General features: G+C 55.7%; 2 protein-coding genes across 5 annotated transcripts in view; one reads left to right on the plus strand and one right to left on the minus strand.

Moving 5' to 3' along the window:
- The window catches only part of LOC110567215 (fibrous sheath-interacting protein 2-like), a 48163-nt gene extending 39550 nt beyond the window's left edge, over nucleotides 1-8613 (plus strand). Inside the window, exons 7-8 of one of the 4 annotated variants that reach the window (XM_064370176.1) lie at nucleotides 1982-2016; nucleotides 3242-6204. In XM_064370176.1, the coding sequence (XP_064226246.1) occupies nucleotides 1982-2016; nucleotide 3242 (36 nt within the window). In that variant the 3' untranslated portion in view covers nucleotides 3243-6204. Of the gene's footprint in view, nucleotides 1-1981; nucleotides 6205-7959 lie in introns of those variants that run through there. The other 3 variants (XM_064370169.1, XM_064370173.1, XM_064370175.1) reach the window with 3 other exon arrangements.
- A 1240-nt stretch (nucleotides 8614-9853) lies between these two features.
- LOC135272005 (obscurin-like) overlaps nucleotides 9854-27838 on the minus strand; it is a 38707-nt gene continuing 20722 nt past the window's right edge. Inside the window, 17 exon segments of the mRNA XM_064370134.1 lie at nucleotides 9854-10147; nucleotides 10398-10478; nucleotides 10898-10958; nucleotides 11620-11799; nucleotides 11801-11818; nucleotides 11893-11974; nucleotides 12198-12366; nucleotides 12568-12680; nucleotides 12962-12967; nucleotides 13147-13265; nucleotides 13620-13716; nucleotides 16759-16938; nucleotides 21944-22070; nucleotides 24180-24309; nucleotides 24660-24757; nucleotides 24759-24763; nucleotides 25149-25316. Of these exon segments, the coding sequence (XP_064226204.1) occupies nucleotides 9854-10147; nucleotides 10398-10478; nucleotides 10898-10958; nucleotides 11620-11799; nucleotides 11801-11818; nucleotides 11893-11974; nucleotides 12198-12366; nucleotides 12568-12680; nucleotides 12962-12967; nucleotides 13147-13265; nucleotides 13620-13716; nucleotides 16759-16938; nucleotides 21944-22070; nucleotides 24180-24309; nucleotides 24660-24757; nucleotides 24759-24763; nucleotides 25149-25316 (1928 nt within the window).

Consider the following 27838-nt stretch of genomic DNA (forward strand, 5'->3'; position numbering starts at 1 on the left):
GCATTTTTAGTAGGGACAAGTTTTCACCATGTTGGCCAGGCTGGTCTTGAACTCCCGACCTCGTGATCCGTCCGCCTCGACCTCCCAAAGTGCTGGGATTACAGGTGTGAGTCACCTCGCTTTTACATTTTCTTTGTTTTAAAGACGAAGTTTCACTCCATTGCACAGGCAGTAGTGTAATGGCATGATCACGGCTTACTGCAGCCTCAACCTCTCAGGCTCAAGTGATCCCCCCACCTCAGCCTCCCAAGTAGCTGGAACCACAGGCACATGCCACCATGCCCAGTTAATTTTTCTTTTTTTGTAGAGATGGGGTCTCCTTAGGTTGCCCAAACTGTTCTTGAATTCCTGGCCTGAAGCAATCCTCCCTCCTTAGCATCCCAAAGTGCTAGGGTTACAGGTGTGAGCCACTAGCCCAGCCTGACGTATATATTTTTTTATTGTGGTAAAATTTACCATTTTAACAATTTTTAAGTGCACGTTTCAATAGCATTAAGTATATTCACATTGTTGTGTAACCATCATCATCTATCTCCAGAACCTGTTCATATTCTCAACCAAAACTATACCCATTAAACAACAGCCCCCATCCCCCCTTCCCTGTCCCCCTACAAACTACCATTCTACCTCTGTCTCTGTGAATTTTTTTTAATTTAATTTATTATTATTTTTTAATAAAGACAGGGTTTTACCATGTTAGCCAGGCTGGTCTTGAGCTCCTGACCTCAGGTGATCCACCCACCTCGGCCTCCCAAAGTGCTGAGATTACAAGTGTGAGCCACCACGATGGGCCTGTCTCTATGAATTTAACAATTCTAGATGTCTCATATAAATGGAATTGTACAACATTTTTTTTCTTTTGTGACTGGCTTATTTTGCTTAGCATATTTTCAAGGTTCATCCACATTGTAGCATATGTCAGAATTTTCTTCCTTTATAAGGCTGAATAATATTCCATTGTAAGTATATATCACATTTTGTTTATTCATTCTTCTCTTTTTTTTTTTTTCCTTTTTTTGAGATGGAGTTTCGCTCTTGTTACCCAGGCTGGAGTGCAATGGCGTGATCTCGGCTCACCGCAACCTCCACCTCCCGTGTTCAAGCAATTCTCCTGCCTCACCTCCCAAGTAGCTGGGACTACAGGCATGCGCCACACATCCAGCTAATTTTTTTTGTATTTTTAGTAGAGACAGGGTTTCACCATGTTGACCAGTATGGTCTCGATCTCTTGACCTCATGATCCACCCACCTCGGCCTCCCAAAGTCATTCTTCTCTTGACGAACACTTGGGATACTCTCATCTTTTGGCTATTGTGAATGACGCTGCTATGAACATGGGTGTACAAATATCTATTTGAGGACACCATGGTGGCTCACGCCTGTAATCCCAGGACTTTGGGAGTTCTGAGGTGGGTGGATAATCTGAGAGGTCAGGAGTTTGAGACCAGCCTGGCCCAAACAGTGAAACCCCATCTCCACTAAAAATACAAAAAATTGGCTGGGTGAGGTGGCTCAAATCTGTAATCCCAGAACTTTGGGAGTTCCAAGGCGGGCGGATCATCTGGGGTCAGGAGTTTGAGACTAGCCTGGCCAAAATGGTGAAACTCCATTTCTACTAAAAATACAAAAAAATTAGCTGGGGCCAGGCATGGTGGCTCACACCTATAATCCCAGCACTTTGGGAGGCTGAGATGGGTGGATTGCTTGAGGTCAGGAGTTCAAGACCAGTCTGGCTAACATGGTGAAACCCCATCTCTAATAAAAATACGAATATTAGCTGGGTGTGGTGGTGGGCACCTGTAATCCCAGCTACTTAGGAGGCTGAGGCAGGAGAATTGCTTAAACCTGGCAGGCGGAGGTTGCAGTGAACCAGGATTTTGCCACTGCACCCCAGCATAGGCGACAAGAACAAAACTCTATCTCAAAACAAACAAACAAAACACCAAATATCTGTTTGAGTACTTGCTTTCTATTCTTTCAGGTATATACTCAGAAGTGGAAGTGCTGGATCATATGGTAATTCTGCTTAATTTTTTTGAGGAAATGCCATACTGTATTCCATACCAGCTGCACCATTTTGCATTCCCAGTGACTTGTGTCTTTTAAAAGGTTATTTTTAGGACAAATGAAGACTAGACTTAAGGAAGGCAAGAGTGGATGCAGAAATATTTGTTAAGAGGCTCTTACAATTAACCATGAGATTGATTATGGTAGCTTGTATCTACATAATAGCAGTGGAAGTGGGGAGAAGTCACTAGATTCTAGTTTTGTTTGAAAGGCAGAGCCAAATGGATTTGCTGATGGGATTAGTTTGGGAGTATGAAGGAAAGTGAGAAAGCAAGGATGACTCCTAGGTTTTTGGCTTGAGCAACTGAAATAATGAGGTTTCCATTTACGAATGTGGGAAAATTTGCAGAAGTTGAGGTGGATAAATTAGGAGTTTGTTTTGGGACATGTTAAGTTTAATATACCTATTAAACATCCAAACAGACAAAATGAGCCTCATGTTCAGGGAAAATGTGTGGGTTGGAGAGAAAATTTGAAAGCCATCAGAATATATAAATGGCATTTAAAATTATGAGATTTGGGCCAGGCGTGGTGGCTCACACCTGTAATCCAAGCACTTTGGAGGCCAAGACGGGCAGATCACCTGAGGTCAGGAGTTCAAGACCAGCCTGAAAAACATGGTGAAACCTCATCTTAATTTAAAAAAATAAAATTATGATATTTGTAAGATAGCTCATGCCTGTAATCTCAGCACTTTGGGAGGCCAAGGTGGGTGGATCACTAGAGGCCAGGAGTCCGAGACCAGCCTGGGCAACATAGTGAGGCATTGCTATGGAAAAATTAAAAGTAAAGCAACACAGAGAGACCTCATCTCTATTTAAGAAAATAACAATAATAGCTGGGCTTGTTGGTGCATGACTGTAGTCCCAGATACTCAGGAGATTGAAGCAGGAGGATCACTTGAGTCCAGGAGGTCCAGGCTGCAGTGAGCCATGATCGTGCCACTGCCCTTCAGCCCGTGCAGTGAGCCATGATTGTGCCACTGCCCTTCAGCCTGTGCAGTGAGCCATGGTCATGCCCCTGCCCTTCAGCCTGGGCAACTGATATGGTTTGGCTCTGTGTCCTCACCCAAATCTCATCTTGTAGCTCCCATTAATTCCCACATGTTATGGGAGGGACCTGGTGGGAGATGATTGAATCATGGGGGACAGGTATTTCCCATGCTGTTCTCAAGATAGCGAACGGGTCTCACCAGATCTGATGGTTTTAAAAACGGGAGTTACCCTGCACAAGCTCTCTTCTCTTGTCTGCCGCCATGTGAGACATGCCTTTCGCCTTCCTTCGTGATTGTGAGGCCTCCCTGAACACATGGAACTGTGAATCCAGTAAAACTCTTGCTTTTGTAAATTGCCAAGTCTCAGGTATGTCTTTATCAGCAGTGTGAAAACAGACTAATATTGTTACAACTGAGTGAGTTGCAAGGAAAGAGACACACTCTGAGTTCCAACTGAGGGTCCTTTATTGCCCTGGACTGAGAGTCAGCTCCTGCTCAAAATCTCTTGGCCCCGAGGAAGAGGCTTGATTCCTTTTTATTCCTTGCTTAAGAAAGGGGAGGGGGAGCATAGCTGAAGCAGAACTTACAGAAGCAGAACAAGCAAGTTAGATAAAGAGGCTGGTAACTAGGAGGCAGGAGGTTCCCATGATTGCTGGTTACCAAGGGGGCTTTTCAGTACTTGCATACAATCAATCAAGGGGGTATTCACAATAGCAAGTGGGCTTGCCAAACAGGATATGGTTACAATGGTTATATGTCTATAGTTCTAAGCACAGCGTGACTCAGGTATGCACTCAAGGGAGAAATGGTGTGAGCGGTCAGTTGGAGGTTAAGATGGAGTCTGTCTGGCTCTCAACAAGATGGAGTCTGTCAGCCTAACACAGGGTAGGTTAGCACAATATGATGACAGAGTAAGAGCCTGTCTTAAAAATAAAATCATCTGGGCATGGTGGCTTGAGCCTGTAATCCGGCACTTTAGGAGGCTGAGGCAGGTGGATCACCTGAGGCCAGGAGTTCAAGACCAACGTAGCCAACCTGGTGAAACCTCATCTCTACTAAAAATACAAAATTAGCCAAGTATGGTGGTGGGTGCCTGTAATCCCAGATACTCAGGAGGCTGAGGCAGGAGAATCACTTGAACCCAGGAGGCAGAGGTTGCAGTAAGCCCAGATCATACCACTGCACTCCAGCCTGAGCAACAGAGTAAGACTCCATCCCAAAAAAGTAAAATAAAATAAGATAAAATGAAATAAAATACATCAAAAAGGAGAACACCAAGGGCTGAACCCTCTCCCAGGGAATGTCCCATTCCGGCAACAAGAAGGTGGTGAGAAAACAGCAAAGAACACTGAGGAGATGCCAATGATCGGGGAAGAAAGTCAGGTGGGCTGATGTCCTGGAAGCCAAATGAAGAAAGTGTTTGAAGGGGCCAGGCGCAGTGGCCAATTTTCAATTCTTGTTTTACATCTGCATCTTATTTGATACAGTTGACCATTTACTCTGAGGTGACTTTCCTCAAAATCACCTGAGGCCAGGAATTCAAGACCAGCCTGACCAACCTGACCAACATGGTGAAACCCTGTCTCTACTAAAAATAAAAATAAAAGAAAAAAAATAGCTGAGTATGGTAGTGGGAGCCTGTAATCCCAGCTACTCAGGAGGCTGAGGCAGGAGAATTGCTTGAACCCAGGAGGCAAAGGTTGCAGTGAGCCGAGAGTGAGCCACTGCACTCCAACCTGGGCAACAGGAGTGAAACTCTGTCTCAATATATATATTTAAATATTTATATGAAATATATATTATATATATAAAGAAAGTGTTTGAAGGAAGAGGAAATGGTCAACTGTGTCAAATAAGATGCAGATGTAAAACAAGAATTGAAAATTGGCCATTCCTCTTGGTGACCTTAAAGTTATTTCTGGGTGGGCGCGGTGGCTCCTGCCTGTAATCCCAGCATTTTGGGAGGGTGAGACGGGAGGATCACCTGAAGTCAGGAGTTCGAGACCAGCCTCACCAACATGGCAAAACCCCATCTCTACTAAAAATACAAAAATTAGTCCAGCGTGGTAGTGCGCGCCTATAATCCCAGCTACTCAGGAGGCTGAGGCATGAGAATCACTTGAATCTGGGAGGCAGAGGTTGCAGTGAGCTGAGATTACACCATTGCACTTCAGGCCAGGCAACAGAGCGAGACTCTGACAGAAAAAAATAATAAACTAAACAAAGAAAGTTATTTCAAAGGATTGTCTGAGAGGTAAAAACCTAACTGCAGTGAGTTCAAGAGAGAATGGGAGGAGAGGGGAGTTGGAGACTGTGAGAAGGCAGCACTTTTGCTGTAAAGGGGAGCAGGGAAACAGTGAGGGATCTAGAGAGGGTCGGTTTTTGTTTGCCTTTGAGATGGGAGAAATAGCAGTACAGATGATGATGGGATAATGCGGTCATCAGAGGGGAAAGAGATGAAGGGGGGATTACTAAATCTATGTCCTTAAGCAAACAAGAGGCGATGGGATCTACCACACGGGTGGAGGGGTGGACCTTAGCTAAGGTGCAAAGTATGTGGGCTGTGGAACCTCTCTTCCAAACGCAGTGGAACTCAATCCAGGCTGTCTCTGGATTTCCCCAGACCGTCTCCAGCTAGTGTTGTTCTGAGCTTGGCCACCAAAAGTTGAGATTACTGAATGTGCATCTGTCTTCCATTAAGCTGGGAGCCCTCGATAGGCTGTGTCGAAGTCGCCTCTAAATTCTTCATTCCTCCAAACTCTGGGCCAGAGTATGGGCTTATTGAATTAGTCCGAAGAGACACAAAGCAGCTGCTATGCAGCTGGTTTCACAAAGGGGGGCGGTCCTAACCCTGCGTTCTGGATGTGGTGGCTCACACCTGTAATCCTAGCACTTTGGGAGGCTGGGGCAGGCAGATTACCTGAGGTCAGGAGTTCAAGACCTGGCCAATATAGTGAAACTAATATAGTGACCAGACTGGCCAATATAGTACAGTAGTTTTGTAAAATACAAAAAGTAGCTGAGTGTGATGGCGCACACCTGTAGTCCCTCCCAGCTACTCAGAAGGCTGAGGTATGAGAATCGCTTAAATTCAGTAGGCACAGTGAGCCGAGATCACGCCACTGCACTCCAGCCTGGGCGACAGAGTGAGACTTCTTTTTTTTTTTTTTTTTTTTTTTGAGACAGAGTCTCACTCTGTCGTCAGGCGCCAGGCTGGAGTGCAGTGGCACGATCTCAGCTCACTGCAACCTCCACCTCCCGGGATCAAGCAATTCTCCTGCCTCAGCCACCTGAGTAGCTGAGACTACAGGTGCACACCACCACGCCTAGCTAATTTTTGTATTTTTAGTAGAAACAGGGTTTCAACATGTTGGCCAGGATGGTCTCGATCTCTTGACCTCATGATCCACCCGCCTCAGCCTCTCAAAGTGCTGGGATTACAGGCTTTTTCCTTTTTTTTTTGGAGACAAGGTCTTGCTCTGTTGCCTGGACTGGAATGCAGTGGCACAATTGCAGCTCACTACAGTCTTCACCTCCTGGGCTCAAGTGATCCTCAGGCCTCAGCCTCCTGAGGAGCTAGGATTACAGGCATGCATCACCATGCCTGGCTAATTTTTAAAATTTTTTGTAGAGATGGTGTCTCCCTATGTTGCACAGGCTGGTCTGAAACTCCTGGCCTCAAGTGTCCTCCTACCTCAGCACTCAGATCTAGAGTGCTGGGATCACTGGTGAGCAACCATGCCAGCTTCGAATATTTCTAAGAGAAGTCAGAAACGTGACCTCATATGTAAAACTCTCTAGTTCTCAACACTGGCCACAATTTGAGATAAATAGTAGATGAGTGTTCCCCAAAAAATCAACATAGAGTTACTAATGACCCAGCATTCTCACTCCTAGACAGATTCAGAGAAATGAAAACAAGTGTTTAAGCAAACCCTTGGACAGACACATTCACAACAGCACGATTCACTACCTCCAGAAGTGGAAACAGGATGGCTGTGGTGGCTCCCGCTGTAATCCCAGTGCTTTGGGAGGCTGAGGCAGGACTGCTTGAGGACAGAAATTTGAGACCAGCCTAGGCAACATGGAAAAACCCCATCTCTACTAAAAATACAAAAGAATTAGCTGGGTGTGGTGGTGTGTACCTGTAATTCCAGCCTGGGGAGGCTGAAGCACAACAATCATTTGAACCCGGGAGGTGGAGGTTGCAGTGAGCCAAGATTGCACCACTGCACTCCAGTCTGGCCAACAGAGTAAGACTCTGTCTTGAAAAAAAAAAAAAAAAGGCCAGGTGTGGTGGCTCACACCTGTAATCCCAGCACTTTGGGAGGCAGAGGTGGGTGGATCCCCAGAAGTCAGGAGTTCAAAACCAGCCTGGCCAACATGGTGAAACCCGATCTCTATAAAAATACAACAATCAGCCAGGTGTGGTGAAGTGCACCTGTAATCCCAGGTACTTGGGAGGCTGAGGCAAGAGAATCACTGGAACCTGGGAGGTGGAGGTTGCAGTGAGCTGAGATTGTGCCATTGCACTCCAGACTGGGCAGCAAGAGCAAGACTCCATCTCAGGAAAAAAAAGTAATAAATAAATAAAAAGAAAAACAAAAGAAAAGAAAACTTATGTAGAGATTGGGTCTCGCTCTGTTGCCCAGGCTGGTTTCGAACTCCTGGGCTCCAGCAATCCTCCCACCTCGGCCTCCCGAAGTGCTGGGATTCCAGGTGTGCACACTCGGCCCTTCACTGTACTTTTCTCTTCCTTCTGAATGTATGTGTAACTCCTAAGTATCAAGTTTTTCCTTTTCATGTGTCATTTAAAAAATAAGAAGCAATAGAGTCATTGTAAAATAAGAAAAAGAAAAAAAATCACTTCCTTATAATGTGGTGGCCTTGCGTTCTAGGGGCCTCCTCTGCTCACACATCCACAGAGCGCAAAGCGTTGACATAAAGGACACCCTGCAGTGCCACTGCTACACCCCAACCCTGGGGGCCTCGATGGGGGGCCCTGACCATGTCCAGGGCCAGGTCTGGGGGAGGTGAGCGGAACGCCAAGATACATAACATCTGTCAGTACTGAGCCGGGACCAATCATGTTGGAGCTGGAGGCAAAGGTAACATCAGGAATGCATCCACACCCCCTCTCCCCACCCTCATGCCCCACCCTTTTTTATGAGACCTGATGTTGCTCTGGTAGGATCACAGGTTACTGAGGCCTCAAACTCCTTCCTTTTTTTTTTTTCTTTAGAGGAGGGGTCTTGCTATGTTGCTGCCTGCACTGCCTCTGGGTTTTGTTTGTTTTGTTTTTTGAGATGGAGTTTCATTCTGCCCTCAGGTTGGTGGCCCCGATCATGGCTTGCTGCAGAGCCTTGACCTCCCTGGGCTCAGGCGATCCTCCTGCCTCAAGCTCCCAAGTAGCTGGAACTACAGATGTGTACCAACATGGCTGGCCAATTCTTTAAAACATTTTTGTGTAGAGACAGAGTTTCACCATGCTGCCCAGGCTGATCTTGAACTCAGGCTCAAGTGATCCTTCTGCCTCGGCCTTCCAAAGTATTGGGATTACAGGTGTGAGCCACTGGATTCAGCCTGAATTACACTGAAAAAAAAAAAAAAAAAGCTGAATCTGTGGCTCACACCTATAATCTCAACACTTTGGGAGGCCAAGGCAGGAGGATCACTGGAGCCCAGGAGTTTTCTTTATATATAAAAAAAATGGTTTTAAATTTAGCTGGGCATGGTGGTCTGTGCCTGTGGTCCCAGCTATGTGGAAGACTGAGGCAAAAGGATTGCTTGATCCCAGGAGGTGGAAGCTGCAGTGAGCTCTGACTGCACCATTGTACTCCAGCCTGGGTAACAGAGCGAGATACTGTACTTAAAAAGAGAAACAGGCCGGGTACGGTGGCTCATGCCTGTAATCCCAGCACTTTGAGAGGCTGAGGGGGGTGGATCACTTGAGGTCAGGAGTTTGAGACAAGCCTGGTCAACATGGTGAAACCCTGTCTCTACAAAAAATACAAGAATTAGCCGGGTGTGGTAGCAGGAGCCTGTAATCCCAGCTACTGGGGAGGCTGAGGCAGGACAATCACTTGAACCTGGGAGGTGAGGGTTGCAGTTAGCTGAGATTGTGCCACTGTACTCTAACCTGGATGACAGAGTGAGACTCCATTGAAAAAAAATCAAGCAAAAACCCACAAGTGTGTATATATATATACACGCACACACACACACACACACACACATATATATGTGAAATTCACATGGCCAGGCACGGTGGCTCACACCAGTAATCCCAGTACTTTGGGAGGCCAAGGAAGTAGATCATGATGTCAGGAGTTTGAGACCAGCCTGGCCAACATGGCGAAACCCTATCTCTACTAACAACACAAAAATTAAATTAGCCAGGCATAGCGGCGCATGCCAATAATCCCAGCCATTCAGGAGGCCGAGGCAGGAGAATCGCTTGAACCTGGGAAGCGGAGGTTGCGGTGAGCCGAGATCTTGCCATTGAACTCCAGCCTGGGCAATAGAGCAAGGCTCCATCTCAAAAAACAAAAAAAGAAATTCACAAACCCTACAATTCTCCCATTTAAAGTGCACAATTCAGTGGCATTTAGTACATTCAGTGTTGTGCAGCCACCACTTCCATTTAATTTCAAAACACTTCCATCACCCCAAAAGGAAGCCCTGTCCCCATTAGCAGTTGGCCCTGCAAGACAGAACCACACACTGTCACCCCAGGCCCGCAGCCACACACACAGGGAAGGGGAGAGCCCAGGGCTGGAGGAGGAGATGGGTTCAGGGAGGACCCCCTGGCTGACCAGTAGACTGCCTGCTGCCTCCCCGGGGTGGAGGGGAGGGCCCAGCTGGCCATGGGAACTGACTTCCCAGAGAAGCTGCAGCCACGCTCCCAACTCACCAGATGTTGGAGGCCTCGCTCACAGGGGTCTGCTGGATGATCTTGGGGGAGACGAACTCAGGGGAGCCATACTGGCTGAACTGTGGCTCTGCTGGGGTGATGCTCTGTGTGAAGCCGAAGTCGCAGATTTTAATGTCTTCCCGGGCAGAATGCAGCATCAGGATGTTGGGGGTCTGTGGGAGAGTTGGGCATGGGTGAGGGCTGTGCCCTAAGGGGGTGACTCCTGGGGCTGCTGGGCCTGGTGGGGACACTCGGAGGCCTGGGAGGCAGGGTGGGGTGCACCCAGCGCAGCCATTTGAGGACAGCCTCTGCTCCACAAGAGCCACGCCCCACTTGAAAGGGCTGCCAGGAGGTGGTGAGCTCCCCATCTGTGGAGACAAGCAAGCCCTCAGTGAGGCCGGGAGTGCAGGGGTGGGGACACACGAGCCTTATGTCCAGGTGGAGGATGCCATGGCTGTGCAGGTAGTGGAGCCCCTCTGCCAGCTGCTGGATGTAGATCTTGACCTGTGACAGATTTTAAAGTCTTCATGTGGGGCTGCTGTTCAGGCAGGAGCCCCGCCCCAGCCTCCCTTTCCACTTCACGCCCAGCTGCCTCCTGGCTTCGGCGGCTGATGTGCAAAGCCCTCCTGGGCCCTGTGTGCCCCTAAGCCAGGGGATCCCTCAAAGGCAGGGAGGATACGGTGGACTCATGACCCTCAGCAGGGGAGGGGAGGGCCGGGCTGGTCAGCTGGCCAGGTGAGGTGGGGTCCTGGGGCCCGTTGAGTCCAACCGAGGGGTCAAGAGCCCCAGAGGCCCTAGGGAGCCCCAGAAGCCTCTAAGCCGGGGAAGGCTATGGCTGGGGCTGTGTCTACAAGGACTGCTGTCTGAGCAGGGGCTGGGGCAAGGTGTGTGGCTGGGGCAGTGGTGGGTGGCTGCCCAGTCACCTCGGCCTCTGTCACCACGCCCTTCCTGAACAGGCGGTCCAGCAGCTCCTCGGACGAGCACCTGGGATCCCGTCAAGGAAAACCACACTTGTGGGGCTGAAACCTGCCTGCCCCTGGACACCCACACTCACAATGAGGAGGCCAGGACTGCGGGCACGTCTGATCTCTGGGGGCAGTGTGGTGATACTCAGGGTTGAGGAGGGTGGGGCAGGACCCCTCTGAGCACCAGATGACACCCAGTCCTGAGGAGGGGGGGCTGCAGGCTGACCCTGGGGACAGAGGCCACTCACTGCAGTGGCACGGTGGGAGGGGACATCCTGTCCATTCTGCACAGAGCCCATCAGCACCCTCTCCCCTTGAAGAGGATGCCAACTCGGGGCAGGGGGGATGTGTCTAGCTGACAGCCTGTCAAGAGCACCAGAGGTGACCCCAAGACCAGGCTCCATGGGTGGCAGGGTGAACCCCAGAGTGGCCTAGACAGGTGGCTCCTTTCTCTGTAAGAGGCCATCTGCAGAGTGGGAGAGAGCCCCCGCCATCCCTGCTGGGGGTGTCAGGTTATCAGGGCCAGCTGCCACCGGCACCCCCAGGGGACTCCAGTCACTGCCCCATGGAACAGAAGACTCCCCCCAAATTCCCAGCCAGGCAGGGGATGCCGTGCACATGGCTCCTCCGAGCCCCGGCCTGCCCTGCTCAAGCCCTCCCAGGGGCTGAGGGCAGGATACAGCTCCAGAACGAGGATGAGGGTCTTGCGCGTCTCAAACTGGTCCAGCAGCCCTGTGACCAGCGGGTGGCTCAGCGTGGCCAGGATGTCTCGCTCCCTGTACACCTGGGCCTGAGTTCCGCTCCGCAGGGGGATGAACTTGGCAGCACAGGAGACCTTGTTTCCTTTGTGCTGCACTCTTCATGAAGCCAAACACGCCCCTAGGAAGGAGGGAGTGAGGGAACCTGGCGGCCCAGGCCATCAGCAGTCCAGGGGAAAGGGGGCCGGGCACTACCTTCTGACCTCCTCCTTGACCTCATAGAAGGAGTGCAGCCTCCTCCACAGGCTTTGCTTCTCTCAGTCCGGCTCACTGTCCCCTAAGGAGTGAGAAGTGGCTGGGATGGGCAAAGATGACCACCCGGATCCCCATGGAGCCCAGTACTGTGGTGTTGATGGGAGGGGCTCCCTGGGCCCAAGACTGTGGGACCACCCCCACCCAGGAACCACCCATGGGAAGGGAGGTTGCCCTGTGGAGCAGAGTCCTGTACCCGGCCAGCCCAGCTACAAAGCCTGGGGTGCGGGAGGGGTCGGCCAACTCACCCCTGAGCACCAACAGCTCTGCCTTGCAGAGCACCTGGCCGCTGGTGTTTTGGGCCAGGCACGTGTAGATGCCAGCGTCCTTCGAGGCCACATCCCTCAGCACCAGGGAGTATGTGGTGCCTTCCTGTTGCTGGCTAAGCCAGGTGCTGTCCACCAGCTGGACACTGTCCTGGAGGCACAGGACTGGCAGGGCTGCCATCGGCCCACCCTGGGGGACACTGCCCCCCACTCTTCACTGAGAGTGCTTCCGATGCATGTCCACTCTGGACGGGATGTCAGGGAAGTGCATAGTGTGGACTGCAATCCCTCCCACGGGCTCTCCAGCTCCCAGGACCATCCCCAAATCTCACCCACCCGGAGATGCTCTTACCTTGTACCAGATCACTGTGGGCTGTGGGTCGCCCTCAATGACAGCCTGGAATTGGGCCATGCTGCCTATCTGCACCTGCACATCCTCGATGGTCACCTGCATGGATGGGGGCCCTGGAAGGGCAGGGAGGGAACTGTGGAGACCCCTGGGTGCCAGCCACAGCTCACCATGCCTGGGTGGTCAGTGGCCCTGAGATACACTGTGGGCGGCAGCACCCCATTCTGACCGCCCAGGCTTCTGACAGTCAGGGGTGCTGCTTCCATGGAACCACTGCCTCTCCCACTCTGGCCTCGGTGAGCCAGGTGATCAGGAGGAGCTGGCAGGGCCGGCAGATCTCACTGACTCTGCTGCGTGCTCAGCGACAGGGGCCTAAGGACACCAAGTTCACCGCCACTTGCCTCTCCGCGGCAGAGGGTCCCGGCCCCTCTGAGGGAACACAGTGAGGTGGAATGTGGGGCTCCCAGGCTGGGGCAGGCCAGGACATGCTGGGTGGCCTCCCTAGATGTGCAAATGCCCCCAGCACTGGGCAGAGTCACAGGAATCACACTCATAACCCTCTGGGCCCGACCCCATACGTGCAGTGCATGTCCATGGCCCAGTACGTGTAGGTCCTCTGCGTGAGCTTTGTGACCACATGGCTGTGGACGTCCCAGAGCAGCTCCCCGGTGCCTGCCCCGGGCCAGGCTGCACCCTCCATCCTGGGGTTAGGAAATGGAGTGAGGCTCTGCCAGGCTCTCACCTGTTCTGAGCAGCCAGGCCTTCCGATGGGATGGGGGTTTCCCTGCTAACCACCAACACTCGGAAGGGCTGCAGCAGAGCCTCTCTGGGATGAGACGTACAGACGGGGGCCCAGCCCCCACACCTCTCACCTCTTGTTCCCAGCATGGCCTCTCCTTCCTACCCTGCCTGGCGTGAGGTGGCTGCTGGTAGGGAGTGTGGTGAGGGCCGGGAGGCCACTCCGGTACCTCAGCTCACGTGCCCTCCCTGCCTGCCCCGGGATGTCCCCTGGGGGTTGGCCCCTGCTGCAGGACCCAGCAGTCTGGGGAGGTTACTGGATGGGCACAGTCTGCTCCTGGGCTCTGGCTCGGGCCTCCGGCTCCTGCTCTGGGACTTCATGGAGGAGGAGCTGAGACATCCTCAGGGGCTCAGCTGCTGGGAGACAAGGCCTCATGAGAGGGAGCCCGGGTGGTGCCTGTAGCAGCTCCTCACGATCCCAGGCTCGGTGAGCCCAGGCAGAGGGTTGGGCTCCAGGAGCCCTGAGCCCCAACCCCAGTCCCCAGCCCACAGCTCAAGCATGTGCAGTTGCCACCCTGCAGAGCCCACGTGCCAGGCACCCTCCACTTCTGGGCTGGCACCACCAGCCCCAAGGCCCCTGCCCACCCGCTGGGCTGACAGCCGGATGCCGTGGTCTCTGTCTTCCAGAACACTCCCTGACAGCCAGGCAGGGAAGGCGGCTGTCTCTCAGCACCATGGGTGCAGGGGCATTTAACAGTTCCTAGTGAACAAGAGATGGTGGGCAGGACCCAGAGGGTCAGGGCATCGCCCCATGGGGCTGCCCAGAGGCCACAGGGAGGGCCCTCAATGCCGCTCCACCCAGCCACCAGGGAGAGGTCAGGAGGCCCCCAGGGCAGACTGGGTAGAGGACTGGGGCTGGGGATAGCCCCGGGTGGTGGCGCAGGCAGAGCAGGAGGCTATAGGAGTTGGGTACACGTGAGCTTTGGGCAGGCCGGCAAGTGGGAAGGGTGCCTGCCATGAGCAGGGCAGGTGGGGTTGTGGGCAGAGCAGGCCAACTCGTGCCGACTCTTCAGTGGCATCGGGCAGAGTGAACGAGCGTCAGGCCTGGGAGGGAGCCTGCGATCTGCTGGAACAGTCCAAGCAGCACCCGGGTGGGGTTGTCTGCTCAGACCCTGTGCCCCTGGCACCCAAGCGGCAGAGGGAGAGTGAGGACCACAGCCGGTCCTCCCAGACCCCCTCCCCAGCCTTGGCCTGCCTGTCCCTCCCCTGCAGACACCAGTCCTCAATCTTTGTGGGGGGAAGGATGACAGGCCAGGAGAACGAGAAGTGACCACTTCCCAGGGTGAGAGGGATGCCATGCCCCTTCTCCTGGGCCAGCCCTTGCATCTGGCCAGGCCCTGTGTCCATCCAGCCCCAACATGGGCACACTGAGCAAATGTTCACCAAGGTGGGACCTAGCAGGACACCCCGCAGTGCCCAGGCAGCTGGAGGGAGGAGCCTGTGCCTGCTGAAGGCCTGGGGGCTTCCGTGCCTGCTGGGGGGAAGTAGACCCAAGGGGCCGGCCCTCTCATCTCACTGGGGGAGGGTGGCCTGCTTGCGCCAAACCCTGTGCCCCCTGGCCCTGGGGAGGTCACAGTGGCAGCGTGTGGACTGTGAGACTGTTGGAAGCGCTGAGTGGAGTGTGCTCAGGGCATGAAGCATGAGACCATGGCAGGGGCTGCCCCGTGCAGTCCTGGGGGAGGGCACTGCACCCTGGAGGTGTCACCCTGCTTGGCTCTAGCCAGATGGCCTTTCTCCAAGGTGATGGGACCAGGTAGGGGTGGCCGGGGAGGGTGCATGAGGTAAGGCCCTGCAAGATGGGTGGGGTGACCAGAGCGGGTGGGACACGGTACACAGGGCTGGGATGGTCCTTTGTGTGAAGGTGACCAAGGCAGGGGCTGGACCAGATGGGGAGGAGAAGGGCATGGACCGAGAAGCACACACAGGCAGGATGCAGAGACGCTGGATGGGGTGGGGTCAGGGAGGAGCCTAGCCACCATCCTGCCTCCGGCCTCATGGCTCCCTGCCTGGCTGCGCCCACGCTGGCGCAGACCTCCAGCTGGGAGAACTGGGTGCTCCTGTAGGCAGGGTTGGAACACCTGGCTCCACTTGCAGTGAGCAGCAGGGCCTGGGATGAGCTCCCACAACCCAGGCCTCAGTTTCCCCAGATGCACCATCTGTCCCTTTAAGAAAAGGTCCTTGATCGGGGACCTGAGGACCAGGCTGGAGCGAGGCCAGGGCTGGGCCAGGCTCACACCTGTAATCCCAGTACTTTGGGAAGCTGAGGCAGGAGAATGGCTTGAGCCCAGGAGTTTGAGAGCAGCCTGGGCAACACAGCAAGACCCCATCTCTACCCCAAAATAAAAAAACTAGCCAGGCATGGGGGCACACACCTGTAGTCCCAGCTACTTGGGAGGCTGAGGTGACAGAATCACTTAAACCCAGGAGGTTGAGGCTGCAGTGAGCTGTGGTCGCAACCCTGCACACTGCACTCCAGCCTGGGTGACAGAACGAGACTCCGTCCCAAAGACAAAAAAAAGCAGCAGCCATTAAAGTGCTCCATAACAGAGACCCGCGACACCTGGGGGAAGGGGCCGGGGTGATCATAACAGGAGACCCCCGACACCTGGGGGAGGTGGCTTGGGTGATAACAGAGACTCCAGACACCAGAGGGAAGGGGCGTGGGTGATAACAGAGACCCCAGACACCTGGGGGAAGGGGCGTGGCTGATAACAGAGACCCCGGACACCGGGGGAAGGGGCATGGGTGATAACAGAGACCCCGGACACCTGGGGGAAGGGGCGTGGGTGATAACAGAGACCCCAGACACCTGGGGGAAGGGGCGTGGGTGATAACAGAGACCCCAGACACCTGAGGGAAGGGGCGAGGGTGATAACAGGCTCCAGACACCTTGGGAAACGGCTTAGGTGACACACAGAGCAGGCTCTCTAGCAGCCAGTCTGGTCTGGTCTGTCTGGGGCACTGGCTGCTTCTGACCCCCTTCCTCCATCTGCTCCTTTGACCCTCTGTTCCCCCCTCCTCTCCCTCTTACTTCTCCCCTCTCTCCTCCTCTCCTTTCTCACACCCCTCCCCCTCATCCTGTCCACTGAGGAGCCCGGGGCACCTGAATTGGCTACCACAGGCCAACCATGGGAAGCCTCTGGTTTCTGGAACAGACTAAGAGCAGGAGGAACCTTCCAGAACCGATTCTGTGCATTGATTCAGATGGGTAAACTGAGGCCAAGCAAGAAGTAGGCTTTGCCCAGGAACCCCCAGTGCATGGAGCCACTGGGGTTCCAAGTCAGGGTCACTGGGGCCTGGCATCTCATGCCCATGGGATGGGCAGCCCTCGTGGTGTAGTCAGGGTGGGGGTCAGCCCTTGGGGGTCTTTGCGGTCGGCATCTGTCTGGGCCTCGCCGGGTGCCTCTGAAGTTCCGGTGACTGGGGGCTGGAAGCCAGCTTCCTGGAGTGCAGGTGCCATCCCGGGGCAGGGGCTGGGGCCAGTGAGGTCCTCTGTGGAAGGCCCTGGCACCTTGGAGCCCAGCGGTCTCTCCAGGATGGATGTGACCTCCTGGTCCACATTCTCCAGGGTGGTGTCTGTAGAAGTGGCAGATGAGTGCAGAGGGGCTGAGGCCCAGGGGTCCGGGATGGCTGTAGCCTGCAGAGGGGGCTCCAGGAGCCTCGTCCCCAACCTCGAGACTGCCCAGCTGGACCGACACTGGACTCCACCCCCGACCCACACCCCTCAGGAGGCTCCTGGAGGTGGAGGCCTGGGACAGAGAGGGGAAGGAACTGCAGACCCACGCTGCAGCAGGCGCTTCCTCTTCCTAGAGCCCCTGCAAGCTCAGGCCCGTCCTCCCCAGGTGCCTTCGGGCGAGTGTCACCACCTCCGGGAAGCCGCCAGGCCTGGATACCTGCCCCTGGCCCTGGCTCTGCCACTGATCACAACTCCCCGACCAGAGCTGGCCTCTCCTTGAACCTGGGCACAGTCTGATGCCAAGCCGAGACTAGAGGAAGCTTGGGTTTGGTGGGTGTCCCGGCAGCATGGCACAGCCCTCTCTCTGGGGATGGTCCCTCCCTCCCAGGGCAGCCTCTGCCAGCACTCACCTGTCAGACAGCTTTCTGTCCTCCACCTGTCACCCAAATCTGCGCTCCTCTCTGCCTACCACCCTGCCTCGGCCACCCAACCTGGCCCCTTGCTGGCAGTCAGAGAGTCCTCCAGAGCCCTGCTGGGCATGGCCCCACTGGCAGCTCCCCCTCAGCAGCCTCCCCCGACCTGACCTGGCCACCAGCCCCCAGGCACCTCGCACGTGGGTCCAGTAGGTCACCTGCCCTAACCCTCCCTCCTCATTTGTGTACTGAAGCCCCTGCTGCACCCCCAGTCAACAGCCTGGAGAGGAGATGTGGGCTGCTTTCTACAGGACCAGGGCACCCTCCTCCCCACCCTCCCCACTTCAAGGCGGTCGGCAGGAACCCTTGGCCGGCCCCAGGGCTGGAGGGCTTGGGGTCGTCCTCTATTCGTGCTGGAATTGTCCAGCCAGAGACAACGAAGTTGACCCCTGATGCTGAGAGCCCAAATCCCATGGGGTCACCGCATCCCTGCGTCTGCCATGACAACTGCCCTGGCTGCCCAGGCCTGGGGAAGGCCTGCCTGGTGCCCAGCGTGCCAGGAAGGACTGTGATTAGCTGTTCTGACCATGCCTCATGTCCCTGTGGGTGGCTGCATGGCCCCTGATGGGAAGCAGCTGCTGCAGGTCCGCTTGGGGACCCTAGAATGGGCGGGGACCCCAAAGGCAGTGGCCAGCCAGGGACCTTACAGTAGAGGGCTGGTGAGGGTAGGGGCTCCCTCTAGGGCTGCAAGTGGAGGAGACCCAGGACCGTGCAGTGGAGAGGCAAGGAGAGTCAGAGAGGTATGCAGGAAGCCACTTTATTATTGCCGAGAGACAAAGGCTTCTGCCCACACACAAGACCCCGTGTCCACCCTGCAGAGAAGGCCAGGAGGCCCACAGAGCTGGAAGGCACCCACCCAAGGGTCTCAGTGGCCAAGACTGCAGGAGAGGTGGGACCATGGAGAGCGCTAAGGGCCTGGGAAAGGTGGTGAAGTGTGGAGTGTCTGTGGGTACATGAACAGTGCTGGCATAGGGTGCTGAGGGCCTGGGGACAGGGCGGTGATGTGTGGAGTGACTGTGGGTACCTGCACGGTGCTGGCAGTCAGAGGATGAATGTTATGTGAGCAAGCGGGCGGCAAGCAGGTGGCTGGGCCACACGGGCATGAGGCAGGCAGGTCAGTGGCATGCAGGAGGCATAGCAGTCAGAGGAAGGCTAGAAACATGCCTGCACTTACATGATGACGGTTTTCTTGGGGACTTTAGTCTCTTGCTCAGTGACTACAAAGAAAGCAGTCAGAATGGTGAGGGTTACAGACCAGCCAGGGCTGGGGGCTGAGCTACCTGAGTGGCACAACAGTGGAGTCACCAGCTAAGCTGTCCCTGGCCAGGCTGTCTGCTCAGAGCCCCAGTTCCCTGGTCTCTGATGTGGAGGTGACAATGCCTGCTCTGAGTGGCTGCAGAATGAGGACTGAGGACAGTGCCTCCCCTCATGAAGGCGGGACTCTCTGTCCCTCACGAGGGTTTTGCAGGGGCTGTGGGGAGAATGAGGGCCCTACCTATGCTCCCTGCACAGAAATCCCAGCTTCTCCTTCGACCCATGTCCAGAGGTAGCCCTGTGAAATTGTCAGACCTACAATCCCACTTCTCAGACATAGAAGCCGAGTCCTGGAAGGGAAAGCAATGGCCTGTGGCTGCACAGGGAGCCAGCAGCCACACTGAGGCTGAGACATTCAGGGCCTCTGTTACAAAAAATCCTCAGGGGGAGGGACTCTGGAGTCCTGAAAGTGGCACATCTGAGCTCTGTGGCACGAGGCCACACAAGTCCTGCCAAGAACAGCCCCAGGAATGCTGCACAGAGTCCTGAGCTCCAAGTGGGCGGGCAGCCCAATCTCCCTACAGGAGAAACCTTGGTCCACACACCCCAGTCTCTCCTGCTTTTCCTGGCTGCTTCCCTCCCCAGAGCCAGCAGGATGGGGCCTGCGGTTCCGGTGATGGGATGGGACACATCTGGGATCAGGCAGCTCCTCCTCCCAGTCACCTCAAGAACTCTTCCCCTGCAGCTCCCGGGCAGAATCATCTGGGCACAAAGATGGTGCCTCCCAGCCCTGGCCAGCTGGCTAGTGGGCAGGCCACGGGCCACCACCAGCCTTGCATCTCCGTGACCCTCCTCACCACCCCTAGCAGGAGGCCCAGAAGAGTCAAGTGACGTGGCCTGGAGCACACAGCCTCACAGCTCTGGGGCAGGGTGGGGCACTGTGTGCTTTGCTAGACTGCCATGTGGAGAAAGGCTTTATGCCCATCTCAGAGGAGGGGCACATGTACGCCAGGGACTACCCACATCTGGTGGGAGCCACAGGTGCTGTGCATTTCTGTGTGTGCGTGCACGTGTATCCATATGTGTAGGTGTGTATTTCACAGGAAGAGAAAGCGCTCATGGGAGGAGAGAATGCGATCCAACCAAAACGCTGCGTGTGGTTTTTTTTGAGACGGAGTCTCACTCTTGTCCCCCAGGCTGGAGTGTAATGATATGATCTCGGCTCACTGTAACCTCCGCCTCCCGAGTTCAAGAGATTCTCCTGCCTCAGCCTCCTGAGTAGGTGGGATTACAGGCATGCACCGCCACACCTGGCTAATTTTTGTATTTTTAGTAGAGACGGGGTTTCACCATGTCGTCAGGCTGGTATCAAACTCCCGACCTTGTGATCTGCTCGCCCTGGCCTCCCAAAGTGCTGGGATTACAGGCGTGAGCCCCTGTGCTCAGCCAAGGCTCTGTGTGCCTGGACTAACCTGACCCCAGAGAAAGCTGGTGTGTCCGCCACCTGCTGGCCAGTGATGGGAACTTCACAGAGTGATGGAAAACCCAGGGCCTCCCCCATCATCCTCCCTGCACTTGGGGCTGAAGCCTGGCGCTCTGGGCCCATACACTCCGGGCACCACCACTCGTGGACCTAAACTGCCACCTGATCGGCTGTGGACCTGGGTATTTGCAACTATGGGAGGGGTGCAGCTGTGCGCAGCGTGGTTCATGAGCGAGGGGGCAGTGCCCGCCCCACAGGCCTGGCAGGGCCCGTTCAGGCTGCAGAGCTGCCAGGTTAAAAAGGAAGCAGCAGGCAGGGGTTAGAAGCAGGGAGGCATTGGCACCAGCTCTAGGTTCTTCGCGCTGAGGTGCCGCCGCCCTGTCCAGCACGGGTGGCCTCTCTCCCTGCCACCCCTCCTCCAGACCCAGAGAGAGACTTGTTACGACTGCAAAGGACACTCCTGCCACCAGCAAGAGGCAGCCCCACGTGTCCCTGCTGGCACTTCCGTGGCCGCAAGACATGGGACTTGTGAGAGGCTGGAGTGCGGTGGCTGCAGAAGCGGTTCTGTGAGGTGCTGTGGCCACCAGGTTGTGGGGCTGATGGAGGTCACGGGGCCCCAGAGACATGTCAGACGTGGGGCACTCGCAGTGGGGGCTGAGGAACAAGGACCCCTGCCCGGCAAGGGAGGGTCTCCCTGAGGTTCACGGAAGGTGTCAAAGATGGCCAAACTCTGTGGGACCCAGATGGGCACCTGGCTTTCAGACACTGTGCCCCGAGAGACAGTTGAGCTGGGATGGAGTAGCCAGTGCTTACGACTTGGAGGACATGCGTTCCAACCCATCCACAGTGGGAGCTGCGGCTCTGCCAGGTGTCCCCCCGCTTGCATTTCCCCAGGGATGGGAGGCTCATCACCTGTCTAGAGGGGCAGCTCCAACTGGGAGCCCATGACAGATGCCCAATGACCCCCTTCCCACCCTGGCTGCCCCTGCCCTGAACAAAGCATCCGGGAGGAGTGAAGTGATGTGCCCCACCTCTCCCCCCCACTCCATCCCTGCTGATCCCCCACACCCTCCATCCCTCATCTTCCATCCCTGGTGAGGTCATTCTGCAGCCCAAGGCCCTCCCAGGACCCTGGAGCAGCCCCAGACCAGGCCAGGTGCCTCCACAGCCAGCCCTACCCTGAGCTGGAGGGGTCAGGTCCCTGATACCTGCCCCTTCTCCTGGGAGCCAAGCTGGGGCCCAGCTGCCCGGCCTCCACAGAGACGTCCTTCCTACTGTTCCTGCTGCAATCTGCCCACTGCTGGTGAGCTGCCCTGGGTGTAGGCCTGGACTCCATGCACACGCTTCCCCTCCCCAGGATGGCAGCAGGGCTTTGGGAATGACGTCCACCCAGATTGGCCTGTCTACCTCCACCAGGGCTCTGCGCTCAGGGCCCGCCCTCCACCAGCCCACACAGGTGCTGCCTCCAGCCAGAGGCTGGGACCTGGGACCTGCACCTGGCCCACAGCAGCCTCCTCATCTCCCATCTGTGGCTCTCCCTACCCCAAGATGCCAGCCCAGCTCCTCCTCCAGAGTCCTCCAGGTAGCAGATCCTGACTGGGAAGGGTGAGAATCTCATGCCCCAGGACACGGCCAGGCCCGTGAGGGTCCTGCCTGGGTCTGAGCCGTGGTGGTGAAGGCAGGGGTGGGACTTACCTTCCACGGCAGCCACGAGCTGCTCCCGGTGGTGCTGCTCCCTGTGGTGCTGCTCCCGGGCCTGCAGTGCAGGGCTCTGAATGCACAGCTCCGCCCTGGCCCTTGCAGAGACCAGCTGGTTTACCAGCTGCAAGGACAGAGGGCTGGCTCAGAGCCCAGGGCTCCCCATGGGCAGGGCCCTCTCCCTGGGGCCATGCTGGGAGCATGGGCAGCCCCCACCCTGGTGTGTCTCCCCCAAGGGGAAGGGCCCTGGCCAGCCACAGCATCCCTGGGGGACTCACACGTCCCCAGGGCCTCTGCAGTGATGAGGATGCTCTCCGTCTGCCCTGGGATGCAGACTGGGGCACAGACTCTCTAACTTAATTCTATGTAGTTTTTAGAGATGGGTCTCGTTCTGTGGCCCAGACTGGAGTGCAGTGGCATGATGTCAGCTCCCTGTAGCCTTCATCTCCTGGGCTCAAGGGATCTTCCCACCTCAACTTCCGAGTAGCTGGGACCACAGGTGTGCACCACTGTGCTTGGCTCATTTTTTAATGGTTTATTTTATTTTTATTTTTTTAAGAGACAGGGTTTCAATATGTTGCCCAGGCTGGTCTCAAACTCCTGGACTCAAGTGATTCTCCTGCCTTGGCCGCCCAAATTGTTGGGATTGCTGGCGTGAGCCACAGCACCCAGCTTTGGATTTAACTTGAGCTGATTTAAATTTAAATGTAAATCCCCATGTATGGCCAGTAGTGATGGTACTAGGCAGTGCAAGTCAAGAGCCAGGTCTCTGCTTCAAGAGCGAGAGCACCACACGGGAGGGTGGTGGCCAGACAAGTGCCCCGGGAAGAGTCTGGAGCCCGGGGCACCCGCAGTTGGTACACAGCCACCCTGACCACCACAGGCCTTGACGGACTGGAGGACTGGGCCCTGCAGAAACAGGGGCTGGAGCAGAAGGCAGCTCTGTCCACCCACAGGCTGGACGTCTCCACAGGGAAAAGACACCTGAGCAGGGCCAGGCTGCATGGGATTACTGACACTCCATTTGACATGAACGACAAAATTCATGAGGACACACCAGGCCCCCTAAAGGCAAAAACCAAGTGGCATCCTTGAAATGGCCAGGGAAGCAGGGAACAAGGCATCCAGATTGACATGGGAGCAGAGGAGAGGCTTCAGGGCAGAGGAAGAATAAGGCCAGGGCATGGAGCAGTGGTGTGGCCAGGGATGACAGTGACAGTGGCCTGGTGGCCCCCAGACTGTGATGGGGTGACAGTGGCCTGGTGACCTCTGGCCTGTGATGGGTGACAGTGGCCCGATAGCCACCTGCTTGTGATGGGGGGTGACAGTGGCCTGGTGGCCTCTGGTCTGTGATGGGGAGTGACAGTGGCCTGGTGGCCTCTGGCCTTTGATGGGGGGCGACAGTGGCCTGGTGGCCTCTGGCCTGAGATGGGAGGTGACAGTGGCCTGGTGGACTCTGGTCTGTGATGGGGAGTGACAGTGGCCTGGTGGCTTCTGGTCTGTGATGGAGGGTGACAGTGGCCTGATGGCCTCTGGTCTGTGATAGGGAGTGACAGTGGCCTGGTGGTCTCTGGCCTGTAATGGGGGGTGACTGGCCTGGTGGCCTCTGGCCTGTAATGGGGGGTGACAGTGGCCTGGTGGTCTCTGGCCCATGATGGAAGGTGACAGTGGCCTGGTGGTCTCTGGCCTGTGATGGGGGGCGACAGTGGCCTGGTTGCCCTCTGCTTGTGATGGGGGTGACAGTGGCCTAGTAGCCTCTGCTTGTGATGGGGTGACAGTGGCCTGGTGGCTTTCTACCTGTGATGGGTGACAGTGGCCTGGTGGCCTCTGGCCTCTGATGGGGGTTGATAGTGGCCTGGTGGCCTCTGGCCTGTGATGTGGAGTGACAGTGGTCTGGTGGTCTCTGGCCTATGACTGGGGGATGACAGTGGCCTGGTGGCCAGCAGCCTGTGATGGTGGTGACAAGTGGCCTCATGGCCTCCCACCTGTGATGGTGGGTGACAGTGGCCTGATGGCCCCCCACCTGTGATAAGGGGATGACAGTGGTGGCCTGGTGGCCTCTGGCCTATCATCAGTGTGTAGCAGTGGATATGGTGTTCCCTGGCCTCTGCTGAGAGGCCCTCACCTTAAGGACAGTTCCTGGGTTCTTCAGCCCCTCCACGATGAGATCCCAGAGGATGGCCGGAAAGGAGAGCCTGGGCCCCAGGGCAGGGCCCCTTCCTGCACCGCTCACCTCACACTCATAGAGCCCCAGGTCCTCCTCGCTGGCTGCCCGGATCACCAGCACCAGCAGGCTGCTGCGGGGATCACTGAGCATCTGGATCTTGCTGCCAGGGGTCAGCCGGGCCCCGTCCTTGTACCACCTGGAATCCACCCAGAGGGCACATGAGGCAGGGCTCCGGTCACCCTCTGCCTATGTACTGTCTGAGGGCCACCCCCGGCTGTGCTCCCTGTGCTCAGGACCACACTGTGCTGCCCCCCAGACCCCCAGGGTCCTTAGCCCACCCTTCCAGAAGCCAAGACCCAGCCTGGCCGTGTCCTCCTGGCTGAGGGGCCCACATCCAGAATGATCCAGAGTCCCCAAAGACCATTCTCAGCTGAAGACTGGTGGCCATGTCCAGCCCACCCCTGACCTGGGAACACGCTGTCCATGCCCCATGCCCCAGGCAGAAGCCAGCCCCCACACCCATCCCCAGGCAGGCCTGGGCCCCACCTGATCTGCGGGTGCAGCACACCTTCAATGGTGCAGGTGAACTGAGCATCCTCTCTCTCCACAAAGGGCGAGGCCTGGACCTTGTTCATGAAGCGTGGGTGGGACTGTGGGGTTGTGGAGGGGAGAGACAGAGACAGAAAGACATACAGAGAGACAGAGACAGAGGTGGAGAAACAGACGCAGAGATAAAGATACAGAGATGGAGAGACAGAGAAATACAGAGATAGAGACAGATAAAGACAGAGATGGAGAAACAGAAAATGACGTACAGACACAGAGATCAAAGGACAGAGACACACAGACAGGGAGATACAGACACAGTCACACACAGAGAGCTGCCCTGATGACGCTGAGGGTGATGCCAGCAAAGGGCTGCAGGTCCCCGCCTGCCAATATCCTCTATGAGCTCCCAGCAATCCCCGCTGCAGCCGGGCCTGCGGTGGTGGGCTGTCAGGGTGGCTCCTCCCCTGGGCAGGCCTCCGGGCTCACCCTGTACCAGGATCTTGCCCAGGCTACTGCCGGTGCCAGCAGCACTGGCCGCAAAGCACATGAACCGGCTGGAGTCCACACCAGTCAAGCTGTCCAGGATGAGGGCACATGAGCCGTCGGGGTCCTCGATGAGGATGTGGTGGGGGTCCACCTCCACTGGCTTCCCATCTGGAAAGGATGAGCAGGAGCCATCACCCAGGTGGGGACCCCGAGGGCTCACCCCATCAGGGCCGAGACGCTGGGCCTGGCCTGGGGGCTGCAATCATGGGTGGGGAGGGGATGGTGGGCCCACAGCTGTGGCTCAGGGCCAGGTTCCCGGTCGGGTCCAGCCTCCAGGCTGACCTGCAACCCTGGATGCAGAGGCTGACTCGAGCTCCCCTTAGCACTGCGTTTCTGTCTCAATTTTTCTTTGTGTCTCCATCTCAGGCTCAACCTCTCTTTGCCTCTGTCTCTGTCTATTTCTACTTTCTGTCTGTCTCCTTGTTCTGTCTCCCTTTCTCTCTTTCTGTCTGTGCATTTTGCCTTTCTGTCTCTGTCTCTTACTCTCTCTTTCTGTCCACCTTGGCCACTAGCTCAAGGCAGGGGCCAGGCTGAGGGACCTGAGCACCACAGAGGCCATCCCCTAGGGGCAGCTGAGCCCTTGGTCACCCCAGCTCATGCACTTGACCCCTCTTCACCCCTTCCTGCCCAGCCTAGGGGCTTCAGCCCCTTCTCAGAATAACTGCCCACATCCCCTCCACGCTTCCTCTCCCTGCACCTGCCCCTGCAGGGAACACAGTGGCCCACAGTCTCCCCAGGGCAGCAGGGGCCTAAGCCTCACGCCCACTCCACTAGCCCCATCCTCGTGCCTCCAAGTGCATGGCCTTCTAATACAAATATCTGAAGAATGTGAGGTAAATCACCCTGCTGTGAACACGCACTGACCACACCTCTCCGGCCAACGCATGCTTCCTTCCCGGGCGAGGGACGGGAAGGCAAGGCCTCTCAGTGCGGAGAACTCCTTCCCACGTGTAATGTCCAAATAGATAAAACGGCATCAATTCACATTCCAACAGGGCCGGGTGTGTGCCACAGATTGCTTAAGTCACACAGGGCATGACCAGCACTGACTTCTGATTTGTATAGAACTTTAACATATATGTTCTTAGAGACGGGGTCTTGCTCTGTTGTCCAGGTTGGAGTGCAGTGGGGCAATCATGGCTCACTGCAGCCTCAGGTGCACTGCCACGCCCGGCTAAGTTTTTAATTTTTTTTAGAGACAGGGTCTCACTATGTTGCCCATGCTGGTCTTAAACTGGGCTAAGTGGTCCTCCCACCTCAGCCTCCTACATAGCTGGGACTACAGGCATGAGCCACCCTGCCTGGCTCAGAAATAACTTTAATTTTTTTCAAAAACCCTGTAGCCACCACCTCAGATCTCCGCACCTCTTGACGGCAACTCCAGGAAGCAGCTGTGCTGACGCCCTCAGCGCATCTCGTCCCATCCCCGCTGAGCCCATCCCACGGGCCAAGCCCATCCCATGGGCTCCACTGGCAGCTCTGTCCTCATCTTGCTTCGAGAAAACACTTCTGCCTGGAATTCAGATTGCACATTCAACCTCTGAGCAAACGCACAGCCAGGTTTAGAACGGAGCACAACGCCAACAGTGGAGGGGAAAGAGGAAGGAGCGTGGAGCTGGAGATGCCTGGCTCGCTGGCTGCCTCGCAGGGCACAGGGCAACAGAGGGAAAGCCTTCCACTCCTTTCCCAGGAGACGTCATTTCTGCATCCCAGGTAGGAAGTCTTCTGCTGTCTCCAGAGCACAGCATGGGCTGATGTACCAGCAGCCCCATCAAAAGTGCTCTGTGCCTCCTAACAGTCAGGGTTTCTCTCCCATGGGGCACCCCCTGCATGTGGCTAACACCCGGCTCCAACACCTCCTCACGGAAACCGGGGTGTGGGTAATGATGTGAGACCCTAAGGCAGTGCTGGTAACAAGTCTTGGTCCCCCCAGCCAGCCAGGTTTGAGTGGGCTGAGAGCAGACAGGCTGCAGCACACGCTCTGCCTTCGGGCTCCACACCACGACTCCCATGCACTCTGGGTTTCTGAGAGTCATCATTCTGCCCACTGGGGTCTCTGGCAATGGGAGGCACCCCTTGGGGTTTTGGACTTGTTCTGTCCCCAACATGGCCACCAGACACACCATTTTTGAAAATCAGCCCTCAGCATGCCACAGGACTTTGGTGGAAACCACACACCTGACCCTGCAAGGGCTGGTGACTATTTTGGGGTGGGCCAAGTGTATAGTGTTTATGAACATGCATGTGTGTTATGGTGTGTGGCTGTGTACATATGTATATGTGTGCAGTATCCATGTGTGCACAGATGTGGTCTCTAATATGTATACTTATATATGTGTGCAGTGTGTGTACATGTGTAGCTGTGTGTGAAGTGTGTACATATGTAATGTACTTGTGTGTAGTGTGCCTGTAGCCATGTATGTGCACAGTGATGTTTGCATGTATCTATGTATATATCTGTTGTTGCATAGGCGCAGGTAGTGTGCACCATACATGATGCATGTGTACATGGCATGTACATGTGTGTACCTGCATACATATTCATGTGTGTGGCATTTGCATATATGTATTGTATACCATGCACGTATGTGTAGTATCTGTGTGATGTGTATCTATGTATAGTACATGTA

Source organism: Aotus nancymaae, unplaced genomic scaffold (assembly GCF_030222135.1).
Source record: "Aotus nancymaae isolate 86718 unplaced genomic scaffold, 86718_ANA_hifiasm-v0.15.2.pri h1tg000102l, whole genome shotgun sequence".
Taxonomy (NCBI): Eukaryota; Metazoa; Chordata; class Mammalia; order Primates; family Aotidae; genus Aotus; species Aotus nancymaae.